The 25,187-nt window shown below is 40.5% G+C and overlaps 1 protein-coding gene across 1 annotated transcript in view; it reads right to left on the bottom strand.

Annotated features, from left to right (window-relative positions):
* LOC106877549 (uncharacterized) overlaps positions 1-8,451 on the bottom strand; it is a 36,496-nt gene extending 28,045 nt beyond the window's left edge. Inside the window, exon 1 of the mRNA XM_014926476.3 lies at positions 8,170-8,451. Within this exon, the coding sequence (XP_014781962.1) occupies positions 8,170-8,260 (91 nt within the window). The 5' untranslated portion in view covers positions 8,261-8,451. The remainder of the gene's footprint in view (positions 1-8,169) is intronic.
* Between the last annotated feature and the right edge of the window lie 16,736 nt (positions 8,452-25,187).

Below are 25,187 nucleotides of genomic sequence, written 5' to 3'. Positions count from 1 at the left end.
TCAGCGTCTTATCACTTCCGGAAGCTGCTCTACCCTCCATGACTAATCTCGAAACAGATAATAAATAAATCAGACTGGCGGAGTCAAGGCTGGCTTCCCGTTTTAAGAGGCAAAATAAAAATGCGTGCGATGTATGTATGTACGTGTTATATATATACATATATATATATACATACTTACATACACTAGTCTATATGATAACATCGGATACTATCGAGACTACATATAAAGTCAGAAGATGTTATAAATAGTTATATCACCATTGTATATATACAAATAAATGCTAGTATCAGAGGATAACAGGCAGATGGCATATATCAATAAATGTGATGAATAATAATGTCACGTCCCTAATTGCAGTAGGATCAATCCAGTATTCGTATCCCACATATACAGAGATCAAATCCCTCCGAGGTCAACGTAAATCTTCCTCCTTTAGGGAAAGGGTTGGTGTGAGATGATCGATTGAATACTTACCCGTTATACGCCAGGGATCTATTCAGTCGACAATACTCTCGCCTACTGATTTGTGGTTTTGTGCCAGTGAAAGAAGAAATCGTCATCATGGCCGACGACGATTTCTAAGTCAGTCACGGGCAAACCTGAAGGCATCGTCGAAAATAGAAATGCAAAGATCCTGTGGGATTTTATGTAAACGATTCTGCCAGCTCACCGCCTTTGGTGTAATAATAATAATAATAATAATAATAATAATAATAATATTGATGATAATAAACGGAAGCCTCTTCTATGCGGTCGTCTGACTCTTCGCTCGTGCTCTTGTGAGCGATTGAAAGAGCCTCCGTGCGTTCAATCGATCTGCTTGAAAATGATATCAGCCAAATCTCCCTCAAATGCCAGCATCTTTAAAAGGGTATATCTTAGGAGATACTGGATGCTTCTGATCATAGATCTTGTTTTACCGAAGCTGACTTTGGGCTAAGCAACAACTCTTACAGTTGCTTTTACTCTGTGTGTGTGTGTGTGTGTGTGTGTGTGTGTACATATGTATGTGTGTGCGTGTGCACACAGACACACACACACATATATATGTGTATATATATATATGTGTGTGTGTGTGTGACAGTCGTTTAAGAATCTGTAAGTCAGGAAAAAATACGTACTCGTATATTTGTCAACAGAGTAGCTATATTAATATTGAAGCAATCCAGTATTATTGATCTATATTTCAACCAATCGTATCAATCGGTTTCGCACTGGGCATTAAATAACCGGATATTAGATAACATTAGGGTTACGTAATACCATGTGCTCTGCAATCTCTAAAGAGCACGTAGTATTACTTAACCGTGCTGTTTTTTTAATATCCGGTTAATCAATATCCAGTGCGAAACCCATTGATGATCGAAAGAAATGGATACAGTATCCCAACAAGTGACAATTAAGGGTTGTTTTAGGTTCCTCTGAGCTCAATACTAAGCACCCAGCCATTCCTGGCATCCTACATGTTGTTATGCCCTAGATTCTATCGAATTTTGTAACTGATCTATCTATCTATCTATCTATCTATCTATCTATCTATATATATATATATATATATATATATATATATATATATACATATACACACACACACACACACACACACACATTGTTATGTCTATCGGCAGTAGTAGTTTCGTGGGGCAAAACCGTTGCAGCTTATATAGCACTACATTATCTAATATGATCTTCCTTTTTAAAGAAAATAGTGTGTGGTTTGAATGATATTTGACTGCTATTTCTAGCAGGCGCAGTGAAATTTCGCCCACATCTTTCAAAAATACGATTGCGCCTTGCGACCAAACCAGTCACTGAATCAAATACGTTACATACCCATAAACTATACGATATTAAAGAATTTGTTTTTCTCAGCACAGATGTGTCCCCTAGCCACTCCTGCTCTCCCACGCGTTCTCAATTCCACATGCAATTTTCCTGGTACGAAAAGGGTCTCTCCGTCCCCCACTCCACCCCCACCTCACCCCATCGTTGACGTTAGGGTTCTTACGCTGGGTTGTATAAAGCGTCGAGTTATTTGCTAAAAACACCTTCTCCACTCTTGACCTTGCTCTGCGGCACGCCCACGCACATACACAACACATGTATTACATCCACATAGACCCAAGGAGTTTCGCATACGGACTCTCTTGCTAGTTGCGCCTCAAACCCCACCCTGATAGAAACAGAAGTTAAATCTTCCTCAAATCACGCCCTGCCAGAAATAGCAGCTAATTCTCCTTCGAATCATATACTGCCAGAAATAGCAGCCAATTCTCCTTCAAATCATACCCTTAAAAAAAAAAAAAAGTGTAGGTGTAGAGGAGACATTGGATTGGATGATACAGTCCTAGATACTTGGATGTTCAGAGGCGAAATGGCTCTGATTAGAGAACTGTTCAATCCTTTCCTGAATAAGCAGACGACAATTCCCTCGAATAGAAATATATTCTTTTCTACTCTAAGCAAAAGGCCCGAAATTTTGGGGGCCAGTCGATTACATCGACCCCCCAGTGCGTAACTGGTACTTAATTTATCGATCTCGAAACGATGAAAGGCAAAGTCGACCTCGGCGGAATTTGAACTCAGAACCTAAAAACAGACGAAACACCGCTCATGGTTCTGCCGCTCGCCGCCTTCTCGAATAGAAATATTTTGAAACATGAAATATTTATTTAAAATGGAAACCGTTGTGGTTGGCCCCCCTTTTCTCTTCACACACACACACACAAACGTTTCTCTGAAATCGTGGTCCTGAAATGTGATCCCTATTTACCCTAATATATACACACTTCAAACAGGGCTGACCTCCTTTGTGTTTTTGGATCAACAAAGTAAAAACAGTGTGTATTTATATATACATGTATTATGTGTATGCGTGTGTGTATGTGTATACATATACACACACACACACACACACACACACACACACACACACACACGTTCCTTATGATTTCGCTGAGGCACAATGATACGAATAAACTCATGTTAGAACTCAGAATGAGGCATTGATCGAGCGCAGAACGTAATGAGAAATGAAATAAATGGCAAACGGGGGCAGGAAAGGATGCAATAACCGCCATTGGCATACAGCTGTTTCTGCTACAAGATGCAGAGGACACTGAGTGCTCGTGTCTCACCTTATAGCTTCCTCATATCTGTCTAACATTTGATAATTGGAAACGTAAAAACTGGGGAGTAACGGTTAGCGAGGTGTTCAGCTTCCCGTAAATACAATAAAACTCTACATATCGTATTGAGCACTCTTTTCTTTTTGTTATTTGCACAGCATGCGTATATAGAATGTAAACTTTGCCCGTAAATGCTATATAAATACATATATTTGCATAATTTGTAATCGGGTGGTTAGGTGACCTTATGGCATTGATTGCCCGACCATTTGGCAAACCATTACACATCACCCACCACTTTCGCTCGACTTGTTAGAAATAGCAGTTAAAATAGCCATTAAATTACACCGATAAAATATGAATCACACAAGGTACTGTGGCTTATACCGCATCCTCTTAAAAACGGGATTGGTCATCGGGAGAAGACCTTTCAATAATGGTTAGCTTAACCGGAGCTGGCTTTGGGGCTTAAAGCTCCTCTTATCGTCAACGTCATCGCCTTTAACCTCTACCACCATCATCATCATCATCATCGCTAGTCACACACGCACCTACCTTCGTCGTCATGACTACCAACATCAACACAAGCGTCTACCCACGGCTATCATTCACCACCATCACAACCACCCCGTCCTCGCTAAACCCACCACCACCACCAACCATCGCGAGCCGTTTGATATATTACACATTTATTACTTTGCGCTCTTAAACCCCGCCATCTCAGCCATCCTGTGTATTTAAAACCAGTCCAACTTCCAAGTACTGCCCACCCACCCTGCCCCCGCCTCCACTCCGCAGTTCCCACACTTTGGTGTATATTTGACGAAAAGCGGTGTGTAAAATGTAAACGATGTATAGTGTACTTGCAGTTTGAAATAGTTTCGAAAGATAACCTGTATACACTCACGTTTATACATTCCTTCACGCGTGTATGTGTGCATGTTTATCAATGTCTCTCTCTCACACACGAAAAATGCATTAAATCCTGAAAAACGTACTCAGAGGACGAACACAGAAGGAACCAAATTCTTCATCAGTTATCGACCGAAACACTGATAAACAGTTTCATGCCTCTAACGAACACACACACATACACAAACGTACTCAAACAACAATATATTGGCGCGCACCCATTATATCAAAGTCCAAACAAAACACATAACGGCCAACAAAAGCTAATGAGAGGATCCTATATATGGTTGCTCAGCCTGCTAGAAATTGTAGCCAAATTCACCTTAAAAAAGAAAAGGACAACAATAGTCCCTGATACACAAAATGAAGTGATAATCGTGGCTGGAATTTTTCGATGACAGGTTTGATTGATCAAGGTTGGTCTGAGATTAAACAACAGTAAATATTTTCCCACGCATAAATCACTGCTTACACACACACACACACACACACACACACACACACACATACATACACACACACACATATGCACGCACGCACACGAGGCCTCTACATGACTGCTCAACATAACAGCCGAATATTCCTCAAATCACACCTTGACGTTGAAAACAAAAACGGAAAGGAGATTAGTTCAACAACTTCTAGATACTTTGTATTTGAGTGATGGACGAGAGATGGTCACAGCAGGCGTGACCAGGAAGATTTGGTTGCTATTTCTAGTAGCTTAAGTGGTCACATCAGAGACTCGGTTAACTGGGTCGGTGTATTTAGTCGTTTGTCGACAGCTGATTTTCCTCTCAAAGTTTACAAATCAGAACTTAGAATATTGCGCTGTTTATGTTTAGCAAAATTTGAAGTATTTTTATTCCATTAAAAAAAAGTGGTAAGAAGTTTTCCTCCCAGCTACATGGTTCTGGGTTCAGTCCCACTGCGTGTCACCTTGGGCAAGTGTCTGCTATTATAGCCACGAGCAGTACCTCCCCTAGCTGCAGATCTAACCGACCTCAAAACAACGTCTGTTCATGTTCCTCTCTATACGGTGATGTTTTTAAGGGCCAAAGAACTGTTTGTTATTCAGCCAAAAGACCTGCAATTCTGAGAAGATGCCGGAGGGGTGTTACTCGATTACATCGATCGACACCAACATTTGACTGGTTCTTTATTTTATCGATAAAAGGCGCGTTAACGATTCAGCCAACCTGCAGCCCAGACGAACCATAGAGAGGGCCACTATATATCCGTTCCACCTATTAGAGATAGCAGTCGAATTTAACTTCGAATCCCACACTTTAGTTAGGTTTAGGGTTCCTTTGTCGACCTCCTGCGCAACTTTTTACTCGCACATTTAATAATGTAGTCCTAGATATACTATAGCCACAAGAGACGGGGGTGGTTATAGCTAAAATACTTATGGTCGTAGGTTTGCTCAATCAGGCTTACAACTTAAAAACCAGCGACGGGGACGATACGCAGGCGTTAAAGAGAAAAGACAGGAACAAGTCTCAATCAGCTTTCCCAGGCAGGTGAGATTGATACGGGCGATGTTCAGTTTGAACATTTTTAAGTCAATGACAGCAGAAAGAACATCACGGGGGGAGGGGGCGGTCCGGGTGGATTAATGGATTAATGGGGTGGGGGTTGGTGTATTTTTATGTGTGTGTGTGTGTAGTTTGATTTTACACGCACACAGTAAAATTAATTAAACATACTTATACACATTGTATAATGCATGCATGAATACACCGCACACACACATACACACACATATATATATAATGTATATACACAGGCGCACACATACACATAAACATAGGTATACATAAATCGTTAAAATTACGTGAAGGTGGGCGTGTGCCTGGATACACTCACATAAACGCTTGTGTGTGTGAGTGTAAATGAGAAAGAAACAGGCCGTGTGTTTATATTATGTAAGCACCAGTGTTAAGTCTGTGTGTATGAATATTATACACCTCCTGTTTAATATATAGCGTGTGTACGTATGTACATACGCATGTATGTATACATATCTGTGTGTGTTTATACATGTGAAATCTTCATAAATTATAGAATTGGAGCAAAAGCAAAGTTTTCCGCAAAGGAACTTATATCGATTCCAGAACAATAATAGATTCGTCTTGGCATGTTTACCTTCGCGTACGTTTGAGCGCGCGAAATGACAAAGGGTTGAAGGAAGCGCAGTCGTTGTTAAGGCGGGGTCGAGCAGATATCGGCTATGTTTAAGGGTTCGTTCAGAGTCGTGACTGCAGTGCAGTCTGGACTGCATTATTTCAATGTGGATTTCTTGAAGGAAATTAGGCTCTTATTTCTAGCAAGTCACGCAATCACGCAGTCACAGTTTTGTAGTAGTAGTAGTAGTAGTAGTAGTAGCAGCAGCAGCAGTTGTCGAAGTTAAACCAAGTGAACTTGGCAGGTACAACGTAAGAAGCAAATTAATTTGGTTGCAGGTGCAAATGAGGTTCCAGGGGCGAAGACAAATGCTTTGTGCATATGAGGGAGAGAGAGAGAAAGCGTAGTTGACACTAAAACTATGAAGGGGGGAAAAAGGATATATATAAAGTTGAGGGTGTAGACATCGGGAAGAAGGTATTCAACGCATAGTTTATTTGTTGGAAATAGTCGCGCTTCAATCGGCGCGTACGATCGTTCAGGTAGCAAGGTTATGGATAGAAGCATATTTATTTAGAGATATTACTAACAAATTTCATATTAAAGGTATTATAGCAACAGGTATATGCATGTAGGTGTGTGTGTGTGAATTACACCGATATTCGGGGTGAGGGCAGCAGCTTCTTTGTAACTGCTCAACATTTTAAAGGTAAACTAGAAAACGTCTTTTTTTATGAAATAAATTATCACAGAAGGAAATGACAGCAAACATTTGGTGGTTTATTGCAATGATCGAGTCTATGATCAGAGACATTCCTAAGGTGACCATCTCATCGTTTTTACAAGGTAGTACATCCAACAGCACATCATTTTTTTTTTTAAGTAGGATATGATTTGGGTAGGATTATGGTGCTATTTCTAGCAGGTTAAGAGACGCGTTAATGAGGGGGGAAATATCGAGAGATGGGTATCGAGTTAAACCAGAGATCATGTCCATCCATCCATCCATCTATCTATCTGTGACTATCTGTCTCTCTATCGATAAGCCCCTCCCTTTCTATCTCAGTCGGTGTCTGTCTACCTATCTATCTGTCGGCCTGTATTTCTATCTCAGAGGGTGTATACCAGTCTATCTGTATTTATATGCATTTATGTGTGTAGATATAATTGTATGGGAATTTTAGTCAACAGGTATATGTTTGCGCATCTTTCATAAGTGTGTGTATATATATACACAACTGGACGTAATGTGAATAAGAAATATTAAACATATATAAATCTCTTAAAAGTGCTTAGGAGCATAGAGAGAGGAGGAAATTATTGATGTCTACGGAGAAGTTGGAAGAGGTCAAACATTTAAGAAGTCTTCTTTGTGCCTACGCTACATCAACTCGAAAATAGATCAGCATATGAAAGGAACGGTGACAATAACATCAGTGATGACAATGACAATAGTGATGACGATGACAATAGTGATAATGTTGCGTGGGTGTTAATGTTTAACCCTAGGTCAGAGCTGACCGATCTAAACTAGACCAGTATTCATTTTTGAAAAACGTGATCAGAGTGGGATTTGGGTTTTATTTCTAGCAGGTCCAATGACCACGTTAGAGGCTCCGCTTCCCTATATTTATTTATATATTATTTTCATGTGGTAGTGTTTGATTAAAGGAGGGATTTAGCTGCTATCGCTGCCCGGTCAAGCGACCACGCAGTGGTACAGGAACGTGTGAAAACAACCGTAGAAGTGCATTAGCTATAATATATACGTACATCCATGCACACACAAACATATATATACACACACAAACATATATATATATATATACACACACATAAACACACGTATGTACGGAAATTTTAGTCAACAGGTACATGAATTATGTTTGCGCATGTTTTTGTGATTAGAGTGAGGGGATTTTTTTGCCTGCTATTTCTAGCATGCTAGTTGTTGTTAGTTAATAAAAGTGTAAAACAAATGAAAAAAGGTAAACTGTACCGTGTTTTTGACACCGTTTGTCCGCAGAATTGGCACAGGAGGAGTATCTGGCAGAAGAACAGTTCGCTTTGGTAGCGTTAAAGAGCCGCATCGTTGAAGTGTCGACGGCCGAGTTGGTTAAGCTGATGGTGGGGTACCTGTTTTAGTGGGGGTTTTATGGCGGAGACGGAGACGGTGTCGGTAGGGATCCGTGTGTGTGTGCGTGCGTGTGTTTGTGTCTGTCACGAACGACACGGCAGGGCGGTTTGTTATTGTACTACTGGAGATAGTAGTAGTAGTAGTAGTAGAGGTGGTGGTGGTGGTGGTGGTAGGTGACGGTTTGTTGTTTTCGTGCTTCTTCTTCTTGTTGCTGGTATGAGTGGTAAGTAGTAAGACTGGTTGGTGAGGGTCGTTACAGCATGGGAGATTTGTTATTGTGCTGCTACTGATGTTAGTAAATAGAGTCGGAATGGTGGAGGTGGTGGTGGTGGTGGAGGCGGCGGCGCTTGTGTTGTTGTTGTTGTTGTTTAGCACCAAATCAACCCTGAATCGGGGAAAGACCGCAAAAGAAAACCATGGCAGTTGTCACCATGCCGTCCTTTTTAAGACTGCAAAACTACATCAGATTCTTTATTTAAGATATTAAGGGAGACCAAGCTGCTATTTCGAGCAAGCCATGCGATCACGTAGAGGCTCCCACGTTGTGTTGCTAGGTGTTGTTGCTGTTGCTGTTGGGGGTGTAGTAAGAGGGGGGAGTGTTGTGCGTGACTGAAGGAGAAGGGTGTGCTGAGGGAGAGAGAGAGAGAGAGAGAAAGGCAAAGATATTTATTGTGTTGCTGCTGTGTTTGTGGTAGAGGTCGTAATGATAGTGGTGGTGGCGACGGCAGCGGTGTGCTACTTAGTAATAATCGTAGTGGTGGTGGTGGTGGAATGGTAGAGGTGGCGGCGACGAGAAGGTAACTGTGACGGCGGTGGCGACAGTGTGGTGGTAGGAGGAATAATTGTCGCGATGAGTGATAGTGGTAGTGATCATGAAGATGATGATGGTGGCGGTGGCGGTAGTGGTGGTGGTGGTAGAAGCGGTAGATCTTAAGAGCTCGGTCACGTGATAAGCCACCTGCCATTCGACGACGCCTCTTAGCTTTTCGGTAGTAGTCACAGCAACAGGACTAACAGAGTAGGAGGCAGAGATAAAGAGAAAGCGGACAAAGCCAGAGTGAGAGAAGGAGTGTGAGAGATAGAAAAGTTCAAACGAGGAAGGAGGGGGAGAAATTAAGATGAAGCTAAGTAGATAGATAGAAGTTAGAGAAAGAGTAGACGGGAGAAGGACTAGAAAAAAAGCTACAAGAGTAGAAGTGACAGTGAATAGTTGTTAAATAGAGAGGGGGGATGTGTGACAGAGTAAAGGGAATGAGAGAGAGAGAGAATGGGAAGATTACATGACAGGGAAAGTCGTGCGTGACAGAGTAAATGAGACAAGAGCTGCAGAGAGAAAGAAAAGAGATGGCTAAGTGTAGATGGAGTAAAAGAAAATACGGTGCGAAGAGGAATTGCAAAGAAAGAAAGGAATGGGCGAAAGAGCGAGTGGCAGCTCGAAATGATCTGCCTGTCTCCCCCCCCCCTCTCTCTCTCATCATGAACATGGCTCCAGTGGTGGACTTTACTTTATCTTTTTAATCTCCTTTCTTTACACTTAGATAAATACATTAGATTAACTAGATAAGCTGTGCAATGATAAGACAGATGAAACCTCTACGTGGTGGCACGACCTTCTGGAAATAACAGCCAAATCACTCTTAAGTAACATCTTCCACCTTAAAGAGGTGAAGAGTATTTGAGGGCGATTTAGCTTGAAAAGGGACGGAAAACGTTACGTAAGCGAGTCTTAGATTGTTATCCCTAAACAATGGCACGGTTTGAATGTTGTATTATTATAAATCAGTTCGATCAGGATCGACTCGGGGTAAGAACAACAATAATTACTCGACGTTTTGGAGATAACAGCCAAACCTCCCTCAAATTATAACTTTTTAACGTAAAAAGTACAAAGTTGATGATGTAGTGTCTGATGTCAAAAGACAAGATGGTCACAGCCGGAACGCCGATGTACATAAGTCTGCTTTTTACGGTCAGCCTGGGGTTAAATAACAACATAGACAAGGAAACAAACAAAAGACAGCTAGAGAGACAGATAGAGTGATAGATAGGTAGAGAGGGAAAGATAAAGACAGATAGCTAGACAGACAGACAGACTGATTGATAGAATAGATGGACAACTAGAAAGATATCTATACATACACACATGCATGCATACACATTGGTGTGTCTACATTCACAAAGAATGACTAGATTGATAGATAACGAACAAAGCAGATAGAGACTAGGGTGGAGGGAAGATGGAGGAGGTCGGAGTTAGAGACAAGACAAGACTGAGAATGTCGTGTCGCGGAACGGAGAAAAAGAAAACAAACGCACGCGCGCACGCACCCCTCCCCTCAAGTAATATGAAATGCCAGTGTGTTTTTTTTGGCAAAAGAAAAAGAGATTAAAAGTGAAAGAAACGGCTGTGAATCACTGAGGTGGAAAGGTAAGCGATGGCCAAGTTAAAGTATGAGCTGAGTGGGGAGAGGAGCGGCAACGACACAATAAAGTCTGCTCGTGTTATGATGGTGATGGTCATGATGATGATGATGATGATGATGATAGTAACGAAAGCATTGTAAGAGAAAATTCGCATTTGGGAAATGAAATCTGTCAAGGAAATGAGCGAGGACGAAAGAGAGAAAAGAGTGTTGAGCCCAAAATTGACAAAAGAAAGACAAAAGTGTTGCTTTGAGAAGAGGAAAATGTAGGGGGGGGATTCAATAGTGTCGTGAGATGTCGTGACACTTGGCTCACGTACAACGATTCGATAAAAGAGCGAAACTACTTAATATGTAATGTGCCTAATGTCTTTTTTAACAAAAGACAAGGGGCAGATGTGTGTGTGTGTGTGTGTGTGTGTGTGTGCATAAACAGACTGCGTAAACACGTGTTTAATTAATTCAAAAACCTATCATAAATCTCTATGAAACTTCGTGTAATGCGGGTTTCAGCCAACAACTGTTCGACCACACAAACACAAGCACACACACACACACCACACCACACGAAAAGAAAGTGAGTTAACAGAAATAATACAAAGCGGCTCGTGCCATTTATTTAATAACAAACAAGAATATTTGTTGATTTATTGAAATTATTTCCCCTTTCATGTTGGTTGGACCAATTCCTTGGTGCCAATTGGAACCAACTCCAAACGAGAAGAAGAGAAAATTTCAAGGATCAAGAACTCTCCAAAACTGGTCTGTCATCTAAGAAGGATAAGTCAATCTAGTTGTCTGAAGATAAGAAGATAGCAGCGGAGACGCGTTTCTACCTCGGGAGACGTCATCAGCATAGCAGTTGTCCTACTCCCTTCTCCTGGAGACAAAAGGTGAACTACGAATAATTCAGTTGGAACACTCACGTGTGTATATATGTGCGTGTATATGTGATGCATGTGTAATCCTTGCGTATGTATATGTATATATATGTATACAGAGTGCTGGGCCCTTGTTCTTATAACGTTCAAAATTGCAGAAGCTGGGACTATTTCAGAATGGAGCATAAGTAAGTAACAAGTGAATAAAACCTAGTATAAAGGTTTAATTAAACCTTCTTGATCGTGGGGTGCAGATTGGGGGGGGGGGGGATTCGAAGACACGGGCCAAAAATGATTGAGAAACACTGGTCTTGGAAAAGTAAAATCTCGATGCCAGACTTGCAGATTGTTGAGTTTCTGCCCGTCGCAGCCAATGCTGGGTTACTAGCAGAACAGCTAATTCTCTCCGAAAAGTGAAGGCAGTTCTGGACACACTTCACCCAGTAGAATCTGTTTCAAAATACGGAGTTTTCTTGTTAAACATTTCATGGATCTCTTATGAAATCCTGCAGCGATGGAAAGTTGTGGAACAGACATGCTTGATCAGCATGTTTTGGAAAACATCGTATGGATTCTCTCATAATGTCCTGAAGCGATGTGGAGGACTGGAATATACAACCTTGACCGCTTTCGAGTACGACACACTGCTTGACAACTCATGTCGGTTTGTTCACATCCCCATAACTTTGTGGTTCGTCCATGGAGAAACGATAGTATAAATCCCAGACTTCAACGATAGACAGAGAGAGAGGGGGAGGGATGCTGAAGGAGAGAGACAGAGATAGAGAGAAAGAGAGAGGTGAAACTGACATCTGGAGACTGTATCATTAAGATGTATTCAGGATAACCTTATTTTCCCATTTAATTTCTAAACTTTTATATAAGCATTTTTTATCGAAATTTGATAAATTTACCATCTCTCGTATGTACCTTTGAAAATTAAAATATTTATCTCTTTTTATACGCCTCTGCGTGAGACAAAAACAAGAAAATAAGAAAGAAAAAGGCCACGACATTGTGAATATAGAATATGGAGAATACATCACTAAATTAATGTGGCATTTATAATAAAAGCTTTGGCACTGCTTTTAGTTCAATGAAATGATTAAAGGCGCCATTTTGTTGAGCGATAAACATTTTTGTTAATCTGCAGCGATATCATCAGTTATTTTCTTTGAAGAAACAACACTCTGTTTTCTTTCTTTCTTTCTTTCTATCTTTTTTCAATATAGATGACTCACTGTACACAATATATATATATATATATATATATATATATATATATATATATATATATATATATATATATATATATATATATACACGCACTATACACACACACACACACATACATACATACATGAAAATAAAATCCGGAATTGGGAGAAACTGGTGAGAATGGATATGCGTTGACTGTTATTGACAGTCGAGAAGGATTTGTTGGGTGTCAGTAAGTTCGATTCTCGGCAGGAGCTGACTAATGATATTTAAAGTGTTGAATTGTCGAAATGCTTTGCAGCCAGTGTTCGGAGTTCAAATCCAACACAAGTCAATTTTGTTGTCCTTTCTTTCTGAATCAATGCATATAAACTTCCCGCCTAGAATGGTAAACGGGTAGAGTCGTCAGAGCGCCCTGATGGTGGTGGTGGTGGAGACAACGGCGTCAATGCTGAGGAGGAAGATGACGATAATGAATGATTGGTTGATTGAATGAGTGAGTGATTCTGTCTGCCATTAGCAAGCAACAAAGCATCTACAACAACAACACCAGGCGTATTTCGTCTCTTGCTGAGAAGGTCTGGTTAGATTAGAACATGTTCAACGTAACGAACGACCATATTTGCCAGATTACATTAAATAAATATCAGATTAAATCACTATTAATCCTCCTGCTAATCTCTTCGTCTCCTCACTGCATGTATAATTCAAATTTTCAAAGAGTTCGAATTTCGGAGCCGTCGGAGCCCCTCATCCCCTCATCCCCTCCATCGGATCTAATTCACATTAGTTATTCGGCATATTTCCACCCTTCCCTACAAATATAAATTTAATTAATTCAATTAATATTATCATTATTATTTTCAAGGCAAGGCACTGGCAAAATGCTTAGCGGTAATTATTCCGGCTCTTAACGTGGTTCTGTGTTCATTTCCCATCGAAATCAATTTTGCTTCTCATCTTTTCGGGGTCGATAAAATAAAGTACCAGCCACATATGGGATCGATCTAATCGACTTACCCTCCCCTCAAAAATGTTCCAAAATCAGAAAGATTTTTATTTTTCATCTATATACTATGAAGTATGTCACTAGTTATTCAACTGTCCCCTTTTCTCTCTACGTACCCATTTTTACTCCCAAATCGTTATTTTGGATCTGTTCTCCACGTTGCTATCGATGGCTGATTCGATCGATCTGTTTCACCAATATTTCTCCAAGCATTCCTTGTGTAGACAAACCTGGATTAATTTTCGTTTCTAGATTCGTCGTAATATTGTTGACATATCATCCTTTACACAATGCTTCAAACAGTTTGCCATTCTATAATAATAATGATAATAAAAATAATAATAATAATAATAATAATAATAATAATAATAATAATAATAATAATAATAATAACGACAAGCTAATGCACATGACATCCAAGTCTCATAGGAAGGCCACGACATAACGAGATAATTTTTTATTGTTGTTGCGTTGTATGTATATATGGCACCCAATGGTTCTTTAAGGTCGGTTGATATTTATGGTGGCTAATGTTCTGAGAACAGAACTATGAACATGAAACAATCTCATTTACTTCCGCCATAAAATCTCAGACTCTGTGTCGATTATAAACAATCAATGTTTGTTTATCTTTTCCGCTGGCAACGATTTAATAATCTCTCTTTTGAAATGGCAAAGATGTTTTCTTGCATTTTGGATGAGGTTGGTTTTCTTCATGTATACGCATGCGTGTATGTATGTATATGTATCTCTTAGGTACACCTATACATCTCTCTCTCTCTCATTTTCTCTCTTTCTCTGTCTCTGCCTGCGCCTCTGTCTGTGTGTGTGTGTGTGTGTGTGTGTGTATTTGGTAGAACAAACAGGAGCAGTAGAACACAATACAAGAGTGATTAAACAGTTTGTATTATTTTTAATTGGTGATAATTTATAAAGGTGACTCAAGGGTCAGGAGTTTCGTTCATGGTATTTATTAAAGGAACCTACATAAAGATGCGTGTGGGGGTGGAGCGTGTAAGGGAGTGGTTTTAGGGCACCGGATAGGGACACGTTTCAATAAATTTGTGTTCCGGCCGCAGGCGGTCCGCTTTCAAAATGAATAGTACAAGTTATCAGTTCACCCTCACTTGCGAGTGATGACGGTTACGTTATATCACGTGACCCAACCCTGCAGTCACGTGGTTCAGTACTATTTAACATGGCTGCCAGTTCGAAGAAGGAAGATTGATTGTTCAATGGAATAAGGCTTCTAAAAATTAAATGTTCTCTTGTGATTATGGGTTTATTTGAAGAAATGCTTTCCTGTAGGGACTTCGTTATTCGACACGAATAAAGTCCCTTACTGGACTTATTATTGTCATCCCTTATGAAGGAGATCTATATGAAAGATGTTCTCAGCATGACCGTCCCAGCGCATCCTCTGGCATAATATATCCCGAGAAGCAGTTGGTGGTGTTAAACCGGGCAACAGATTAGTCCAACACCCAAGAACAGGAACACTTCCTCTGACATGCTTCCACACAGTTTCCGTCTGCTAAATTCCATTCACCAGGCTTTGATTTACCCGGGGCTCTATCAGAAGACAACTTCCCAAATACACATTCGCCACGATAAACACAAGGTATCAGTAACTGACAAACCCCGATCGAGATTTTTTTGCCCATCTCAGTTGCGTGGTTGGGGTGGGGGCTTTTCGGCCGGCTGATGCTGTTATGCGGGCGGCACTTTTGAATATGTTGCATAAGTTTGTATAGAGGATGGAGACAGAGCAAACTGGAGGGCTACCCCGGGTAGCACACACTCTAGCTACGCCTCTGGTCCGTCTCCGCTGTCAACATTAACCAAAATCTCTGGTCATACAGGAATAAAGTCCCCTATAGCACCCCCTTTGATAGTTGCCGCTCCACCCTGTGAGTTCATAGCGTTCCCATATGGCCAAAACCACCTAATTTGAAGATCACTAGAGTATACCCCCTAGTCCTTCAGAGATCATTGTATAACTGAGAAAATGAATCTACCCATCGCAACCCTATAGTTCGGCTGACAACTTTTGGGCATACCTACATCATTGTGTCCCGCCTCGACTTTGTTTCCTCATGGAAAATCTCATAAAAAAATATTTATTTTTCGGAAAGTTATGAGGGAACAAAAACCGACTCATATGGATTTTCCGAAATTTCTCTTCCCCGTCCCCTTGGGGAAAGGTTTTTACAACTAATTCCGACATAATCGGAACCTAGACCATATGCAGCGTAATTTATGGAAAATTCCATTGAAAAATATCAATTTTTCTGGAAGTTATGAAGAACCAAATTGGAAGGTGGATTTGTACGATAGTGACTGCTTGCCGAGCAGCGCTTGGTTAGAATTGACCTAGGGCTACAAAATCGACAACAACAACACCTGAAGGGCAGAAAGAATAAAAATAGCCGGCGGTGGCGGATGTGACAGGCGACCGATCGTCTGTGACTCGAGATGTGGTTAGGGCTGTTGCTGGTTTAGCACCGGGTAACACCCCTATTAACGAAAGAGTTACGAATTAAAAAGGTTTTCCAGCTGTTATCATCCAATCTTCCATTCAGACGTTGTCTAACATGCCCTCCTGTCTTAAGAAGGTAATGGGCGATTTAAATGAGATTTGGCTGCTCTTTCTACCTACAGCTTTATTTTCTACCGAAGGAGTTCGCTTTTAATTAGTTTTTCTTTGCTTTATAATGTCACACACATACACATCTACACACACACACACATCCATAGACACATCCACACACACATACACGCACACACTTCCATATACACACACACACATTGTACTTGATGACCGAGGCAACAATAACATCCGGCCAGACTGTATTAAGTGAATTGTACTGAGGGGAGATTTTAAGACAATTTCTTGGAAGGAGGTAACTGACGCGCGCGCACACACCAACCCTCTCTCTCTCTCTCTCTCTCTCACTCTCTCTCTCTCACACACACACACACACACACACATGTAGGTATATCAATATGTATATAGGTGTTTGTCTGTCTTTACGTTCTGAGTTCAAATTCCGCCGAGGTTGGCTTGCCTTTCATCCTTTCGGGGTCGATAAATTAAGTACCAGGTGCGTACACACACAACTTTTAATATCTTTTCATGTACTGCAGTTCCAGGGCGGTCACTTTTCATCTGAGCATTCCAGTTTTAACACATTAAAAGACTGACTTTATTCCGACGGTTGTTTTTTCCTGAATCTTGTGAAATTTCTTCCTACTTCTTGAAGTTTTTCAAATTTTCAATAGATTATTGTCAAAAATATAGTTCTGGTGTAGTTTTGAATGATGAAGAAAATTGCATTCATTTTCTATTTACTGGAAATTTATAATAAAAATGTTACAAGTATTTAAGGTTTCATAATTTTAGCCAATCCAAAACGTCCATTGCCAACATTTCGGAAGTTGTAGCTGTTGATCTGGAAGTCAGCAAAGACAAAGATATGACAACGAAGACGAAACCTTTAAGCGTTCTCTGAACCTCCTGGAAATAGAAACCAAATCTTGCTTTTCCGCCTCCAGACACTCCAGATTTTTCAAATTATTTCCAGAATTAGAAAAATTCAAGAACAAAAGATAACATACTACGTTCAGTTTCAAATGAAACAAAACTGTTTTCGCATTAACTTAATCCCGTGTTCTTATCTATTCTGCTTAATTTAACAATATATACCACCTCCATACTTTTATAACAACAAACATTGAGGGCCTATCAGTAAGCACAGCACATTTGACACAGGATTAACGTGTGTGCGCGCGCGCACACATATACATATATATATATATATGTATACGCACACATAAATACATATATACATATATATATATACACACACATACATAGACACAGGAGTGGCTGTGTGGTATGTAGCTTACCAACCACATGGTTCCGGGTTCAGTCCCACTGCTTGGCACCTTGGGCAAGTGTCTTCTACTATAGCCTCGGTCCGAACAAAGCCTTGTGAATGGATTTGGTAGACCAGTGTGATGGTGTGTATATATACTACGTGTCTACATATGTAAGGGTGTCTACAGACATACAGGTAAACGGACGGACAGATAGACAGATAGACGGACAGGGAACTGACACACTAACGAAACAGGTACATAAAGGAGAGCAAGTGGGTATTTTAAGTGCAGGTCTATTTTTCTTAGGGTATCTGGAAAGCAGGTTAACAAGTTGACTGTACCAGTTTGACCGGAGAGCTCTCAAGATGGCGTGTATACACTTGCGATCTGTACGTCGTGTTACCGATTTTTAGTTATGGCGTCTACTTTGTTTTGCGCCAGCACAGTTTTGGACAATGTTTTTACATGTTATTGCAGGAATGAGGCGAACATTTAGGTTACACACACTTTCATGCGTATATAAATGCGTGTGGAAGAATGTGTCATTCGGAATGCGTGCGTGAAACAGATGTTAATAATAGGTGTGGATGAAGCGATGAGGTGACAGCTTGTGAGAGTCTGTGTATGCGTGTGTGTTTGTATGCGTGTTTGTCGATATAGTTCTACACACGCACACACACACATATATATATATATGTGTGTGTGTGTGTGTGTAGATAGATAGATATATATACACACATACATACATATATATATATATATATATATATATATATATATATATATATATATATATATATATATATATATATATATATATATATTCTTTTATTACTTGTTGGAGTCATTTGACTGCGGCCATGCTGGGAACAAAGAGTTATTAAAAATGGATTAGCAATCCTGTCAAAATATTTCTTAAGCTCTCTGCTGATACAAATACATCAGGCTAACACAAGGTTTAGCGATTGGCATTGAACTCCAGGTTATCTGAAGGCGAGATCCGAAGCCGAAGTCCGTCACTTGTCGAGTGTTAAGAAGAAGCATAGATAATTGGCTTTATATATTTCAATCAATCTATAGAGTGAACTGAGCCATGAACGCTCTCAAAATTTACATCAGAAACAGCTGTAAGACTATAATATACAAATATATGTATAAAATCCATTTTGCTGCCTTATTGTGTGTGTGTGTGTGTGTGTGTGTGGAGCTGATAGGTGTGTATGTATGTATGCATGTATGTATGTATATACTTCATCACTATAGCGTATTTAAAGTGTGTGGTTGAAAAGACGGAAGCTGCGATTTTCATCACTTTATAGATGTATTGTGTTAAAAAGCTTCTATATTCAGCAGGACGTGTGACGACGCAAAAGCTACCACGTCGAGGATAGATGGGGAGAGGTGGGGGTACATACGCGTTGCTGAATCTCATACAAAATATTACACCCAATGTTGCTGCCATTGTTGTTGCTGCTGCTGCTACTGATGTTTAGCCCCAGGTCAGTCCAAATCGAGAAGACCTTTTACCAAAGACATTCCAGCTGTAACTATTCCGTCTTTATCCAGTGTGTCCTTCATTTTTACGAAACGATAGGGCGTGGTAATTGAGGGTGATTTGGTTGCTATTTCTAACGAGTGACCATACAGTGACTCCACCGTTAACTTATGTCAGCCGTCCAGCTTTTCTTTTCAACAGTCAAGATGGAACAGGATGTAATTTGAAGGCAATTTGGCTGCTATTTCTAACAGGCCGAGTGACAACACAGAGGCGTCCTCGTTGCCTTGTTAATAATCTGTTAATAATCAAGGGCCATCTCAAAAATGGAACACCCATTCCTAACGTCACCTTCCTTTGGGTTTCCGGTTATATAACTGACCATCTACTGTTTGGGGTCCTCGAAGCGTGTCACCACCACCACCTCCTTCACCACCACCATCATCACCACCTCCACCTCCACCACCACCACCACCACCACCACCACTACTACTACTACTACATGTTCATTCTCCACTTACAACTCTTAACATTGACAATGGCAGCATTATCAAACATATGGCCTGGTTTGTTGTATAAAACGATGTTCAAACTAACTTTACACACACACGTATATGTATGTGCGCGCGCGCGCGTATGTATGTATGTATGTATGTATGTATGTATAAACAATAGTGAGCACATACTCTTTCAAAACCTATCACACACCATCAACGTAGGTATGTTGTGAATAACCCGTTCCAACGACGGGAAGTTCTACAGCCGACACATGCAACCACTGGGCCACGGGCTTTTGAGGTTTAAAAATACAGGATATTTAGAAAAATATGGGAAGAAGATGGCATCAAAATACATATTCCTAATCTAAGGCATTCAGATGATACTGTTTTACTTGCCAAGACCGAAGCCGGACTTCAAGAAATGATAAGTAAAGTCGAGGTATCAGATACGCCTGGTCTTTATGTCAGCCATAAGAAAAGAAATGTCATGTCAACAGGAAAAGAGAAAGGAAACGTTAACGTCAAATTTGGCAGTGAGAGGCTGGGAACAGGTTGAAGTGTACAAGTATCATCTTGAAGCCCAAATCTCTGATGAAACCACTTGTAAGAAAGAAATTCAGACACGGCTAATCATAGCAAGAACATTCATGGGAAAGCGTAACATCTGAACCAGTAAAAACGTTCCATTTAAGTTGAAAACAAGGCTAATGTGAACGATAAACAAAGTGCTTTCTGATTTCTGTGAAAGCTGTCCGAGCTAGAATGGAGTCAATACAATCACATGAAACAATATTATTTTAACCTAATGCTGTTTCGAGTGCGTTTATAAAAGAAGACTTGAGTATCTTTAATACTCAGTGAGGGTGCATGCGCATTCCTTGGCAAGTAGATGTATACACTCGTTTCCATTTTAAAATAAAAGCTGGCGGTATGTTGTAATATATGCATCCCTTTAAGGCGGCGAGCTGGCAGAATGGTTAGCACGCCGGGCAAAATGCTCAGCGGTATTTCGTCTGTCTTTACGTTCTGAGTTCAAATTCCGGGGCTAAACAACAACAGCGACACCCAATCTTTGGGCCCCTGAGCAGAGTTCACTCTGTTTCAGTCACGGAGACTACGTTCCCTAATAGCGATCCCATCAGATATTCAGGGTGAACATCAACCATATTCATACCACTCGTCTGATGGTGAGTGGGCGAAGGGCCATGGGGGAAACGATGGGCACCAGCCCTTCTCTGACTGTCTTATAAATAAATAATACCCTTGATACACCGTTGGGGGTCTCTGTTTCGTTATTTATAACCATCTCCCTCACCTCCTATCGTCAATTATCGTCGACGTCCAAGGAAGGAAGGAAGGAAACTTTGGCATAACCTTGATTTCAACAATTAGAGTGAGGTTGTTCTAGAAACTTCTGAAAACCACATCGTACAAGCCAAATCCTGAACTCTCTCTATAAACATATTAAGACAGATGGTTAAGTTAAACCGAATACCCTACAAGGTTAAGTAAGGTGGGGGGAGGGGGTGTTACGGTACAAAGCATAGATTTCATTTAATTATTTTGCAGCAAGCAAGCAGAAAGAACAGCTGTCGAGTCAATGGAAACCAAACACTCAACGGTTCGTGGAATCTGTCATTCGTTCTGTATTTTGTTCCCAAACGCATATATACTTAACATATATTTAACACGCTCAGCGCATACACTTAGCATATACTTAACTCGACGGTAACCGAATATGCAGCACCACTTGGGTCTCTTCCTCACTCTGAATGAAGAGCAAGACTTCCAAGAGCCGCACTCTAAACTCCCTGCGGTGAATGAACTTTACTTTCATCTTGAGTGTCCCGGTAAAACGGAACGGCTGTGTCCAGATTCACATTGCAACAGTAGATTTGAATTTATGGCCCCTGACTGAAACTTTCTAACGTATTTTCACAGTTTTGTTTTAAAGCTACGGAAGAGATCGGATCATAATAAGCGTCAACAAATGATTGACAATATTTGGTCGCTCCCACCCTAACCGTATATTGCTGCCGCTTTTCGCAAAGATACTGACCACCCGAGACGACAAATCGGCTGAGCGGTTGGAGCATCGCATTGAGTACTCCGCGGTTTTGTAGCGACAGCTCTGCTATTTGAGTTCAAGTCCTGCTGAGGTCAACTTTGCTGTTCAACCTTTTGAAATTGATAAAAAAAAAAAGAAGTGCCTGTATATTCGTGTGTCTGAATGTGTGTGTGTGCGTGCAAACGCACACACACATGCACACACGTGTGTATGCTTATATGCGGGTATACACACGCATGTGTGTGCGTGAGTGCGTAATTCTGTATGTATGTGTGTGACGATGATGGGTTGGTAGCTGGTTAAGGCTTATCTTCTCCATGTACCCTTTAGACAACCGTGTGGGTGGTCCCGGGTAGACACTAAACGATCTCTACTGGTGTTCTCCCCCCCCCCTTCACACCCTACCAATCATCCACCCTCACCTCTCCTCTCCCTACACACACCAATTCCCTTTCCCCTTGTTTATATACACCCACACCCGTCATCATTTCTTTCTCTCCCTGCTTAGGATCACTTCTGCCGCCTTCCCCCACTCATATCTTTCCCTCTCTTCTTCTTCTTCTTCTTCTTCTTCTCTCTCTCTCTCTCTCTTCCCTTTTTCCCTCCCTCCTCCCCCCTCTCTCTCTCTCTGCCAACCTCCAGTCAATCCATCACAATATCTCTCCGTCGTCTCCGACCCCAACTCTTTCTTACGATTATCCCCTTTCCACTCTCTTTCTCCCCTCACCACCATACTCAGCTACACACACACACACACACACTTGTGTGTGTGTGTGAGTGCGTGTGTGTGTATGTATGGATGTATGTATGCATGCATGCATGTATGTATGTATGTATGTATGTATGTGCGTGTATGTATGTATGTGCGTGTATGTATGTATGTAAGAGACCCTTTCACTCAATTCCTAAACATTTTGTATCAAAGTGTCCCGGATCCATGACATCGTTTAATCAGAAGAAACATCCCCTGATTCATGGTTCCTTGTGTTGTTGTTTAACCGCAGGTCAACCAAGATCAATCAAACCGATGATCAAAGGCGTTCCAGTGTGACCATTTCACCTTCCTGCTCTTTATGATCTTAGTTCAAATCTTGCCAAGATCACCTTTACTTTTCGTGCCCTAACCCTAACCCTAACCCTTGGGGTCGATAGAATAAAGAATCAGCGAAATACTAGGATCGATTTATTTGATTAACCCCCCCCTCCCCTAATTTGTTTGTTTATTTTATTTATTTATCTACTTATTTTTAGGAAAGGTGTGATTCGATTCAATCGCCCCACCCCACCCAGTATTTGACTGAAAAAATGCTGGCCCTTTTTCCTAAATCAAAACCAATTATTGAAGGTGACGATTTGGCAGAATGGTTAAATCGTGAGGAGAATGCTTTGCCGTATTTACATTCTGAATTCCAATCCCCCCACCCCCACCCGGGGTCAACTTTGTTGTATATCCTTTCCAGTCGGTTAATCTCCTTCTCTTAGAATCGTTGACTTTATGCCTAAATCAGAAACAAATATGGTTTAATTTAATTTTTTGCCCATTTAGTGCTGATTCTTGGCTTTAGAATCTAAACTGCGGCTGGCATGACTTTCTGAATGGCAGACCGAACGAAAATTTACTTTGTTTTTTTAGTGGTGCGGCCCACCTGATGACGAGCCATGTCTCATGCGGCCCGCTTCTCGAAAAGCTGCTGTTGCCTAGTTTATAGATCCTTAGAGTTGATTCTGTGAAATTAGTTTGTAGTTGTATGTAATGCGATGTGAATCATCTCCTCACATCCTCTTCATGCTAACCTGACGGAGGAGGAAGATCGTTGAGTACACAAATGCACACAGACGACTACACCTCGAAATAAACAGATGATGATTATGAATAGTCTCGAAGCACTGTTACTTCCATTTTGCAATGCCGCTGCTGGCTTTTTCGGGCTGTGGTTTTCTATTCTTTACAATTTTTATAAATGTCAGTTATGCAAATTATATATTTTTAATCGTTCAAAAGCATGAAATGAAAATCACTCCATGATTTTAGAGACAAAATTTAAGGAGAACGCACATTTGCTAATTCAATTATTAAAAGAAACAAGCCATTTTCATTCTTTCAAGTCCATAAATTATAAAATATTTCGCTGAAACATATTTAGGAACACTTGTTAATTTAGCCGCCCAAAATACATTTGTTTTAAAATCAATGGAAAGCATAAAGAAAAGGTGATAACGTTTTTTAATGATTTAGAGTTGGTTAAAAAACAACAAATACTAAAAATATTTCGTTTTAAGTACTCAGAGACTGAAAGAAGTCGACCTAAATCAGCATTTGTCGGTGAATAAAAACTTGGCAAGAAATAAAATTGTAGAATGTTTATTTTCATTTATGTTTTCAAACCGAAAATTTATTTTTAAATTGTTTACATATTTTGTGTGTGTGTGTGTGTGTGTGTGTGTGTGTGTGTGTGTGTGTGTGTGTGTGTGTGTATGTGTGTGTGTGTGTGTGTGTATGTGCAGGAATACACGAAATGATTCTTAACAACGGCGAAGTTTCTTAGGCCTGCTAGAAATAAAAGCTGCATCTTCTTTCCAATCGCATCCTGCCATTCTTAAACCGACACCTCTTGACAACCTGCGTTGGTTTGTATAGTTCCCCGTAACTTAGCAGTTCAGCAAAAGATACCCAATAGAATAAGTACAAGACTTAAAAAAAAAAAGAAATCCTGGGATCCATTTGTTTGACTAAAAACCGTTCCCGGCGGTGCTCCAGCTTGGCCGCAGTCCAATAGACTGAAACAAAGGATATAAGAATAAAGAATAGAGAAATTTAGCGGTGGGTTTTGGTAAATTGCCAGACATTGTTGACGAAGGGATGAAACATGGAGGTGTTGCACAGGGCGGGCATTTTCGAGGCATTTGACGAAATCCATTCCACTTTGCCCAAGATTATCGTTTGGTGAGCAGCAATCGGTTTACCGTTTATCTCGTCACCTGTTTCAGTCATTAACTACGGCCATGCTGGGGCACCGCCTTGGAGAGTTTTTAGCCGCACTAACCGACCTCACCCCAGGACTTTTTTAAGCTCGTACTTATTCTATCGGAATCATTTGCCAAACCGCTTCAGGCGATGTAACATTAATGGATGTACAACAGAGGGATGCTTATCCCTTTTAACCAGTGATATATATATATCTATCTATCTATATATATATATATATATATATATATATATATATATATATATATATATTGGAGCAGGCAGAGGCGTTGCTGTGTGATAAAACGTGTGTGAATCTGAGAGGGGAATATGTTGGATAAAATCATAATTAACTGATCCTCTTGCATTTTCTTTTAACCAAAGCCAGGAACTTTTCAGCACCCTTTCGCATACACACACACGCACACACACAGAGCCA

The sequence above is a fragment of the Octopus bimaculoides genome, chromosome 20 (genome assembly GCF_046866305.1).
Source record: "Octopus bimaculoides isolate indiv1 chromosome 20, ASM4686630v1, whole genome shotgun sequence".
NCBI classification, from domain to species: domain Eukaryota; kingdom Metazoa; phylum Mollusca; class Cephalopoda; order Octopoda; family Octopodidae; genus Octopus; species Octopus bimaculoides.
This window is presented reverse-complemented; position numbering and strand designations above follow the sequence as displayed.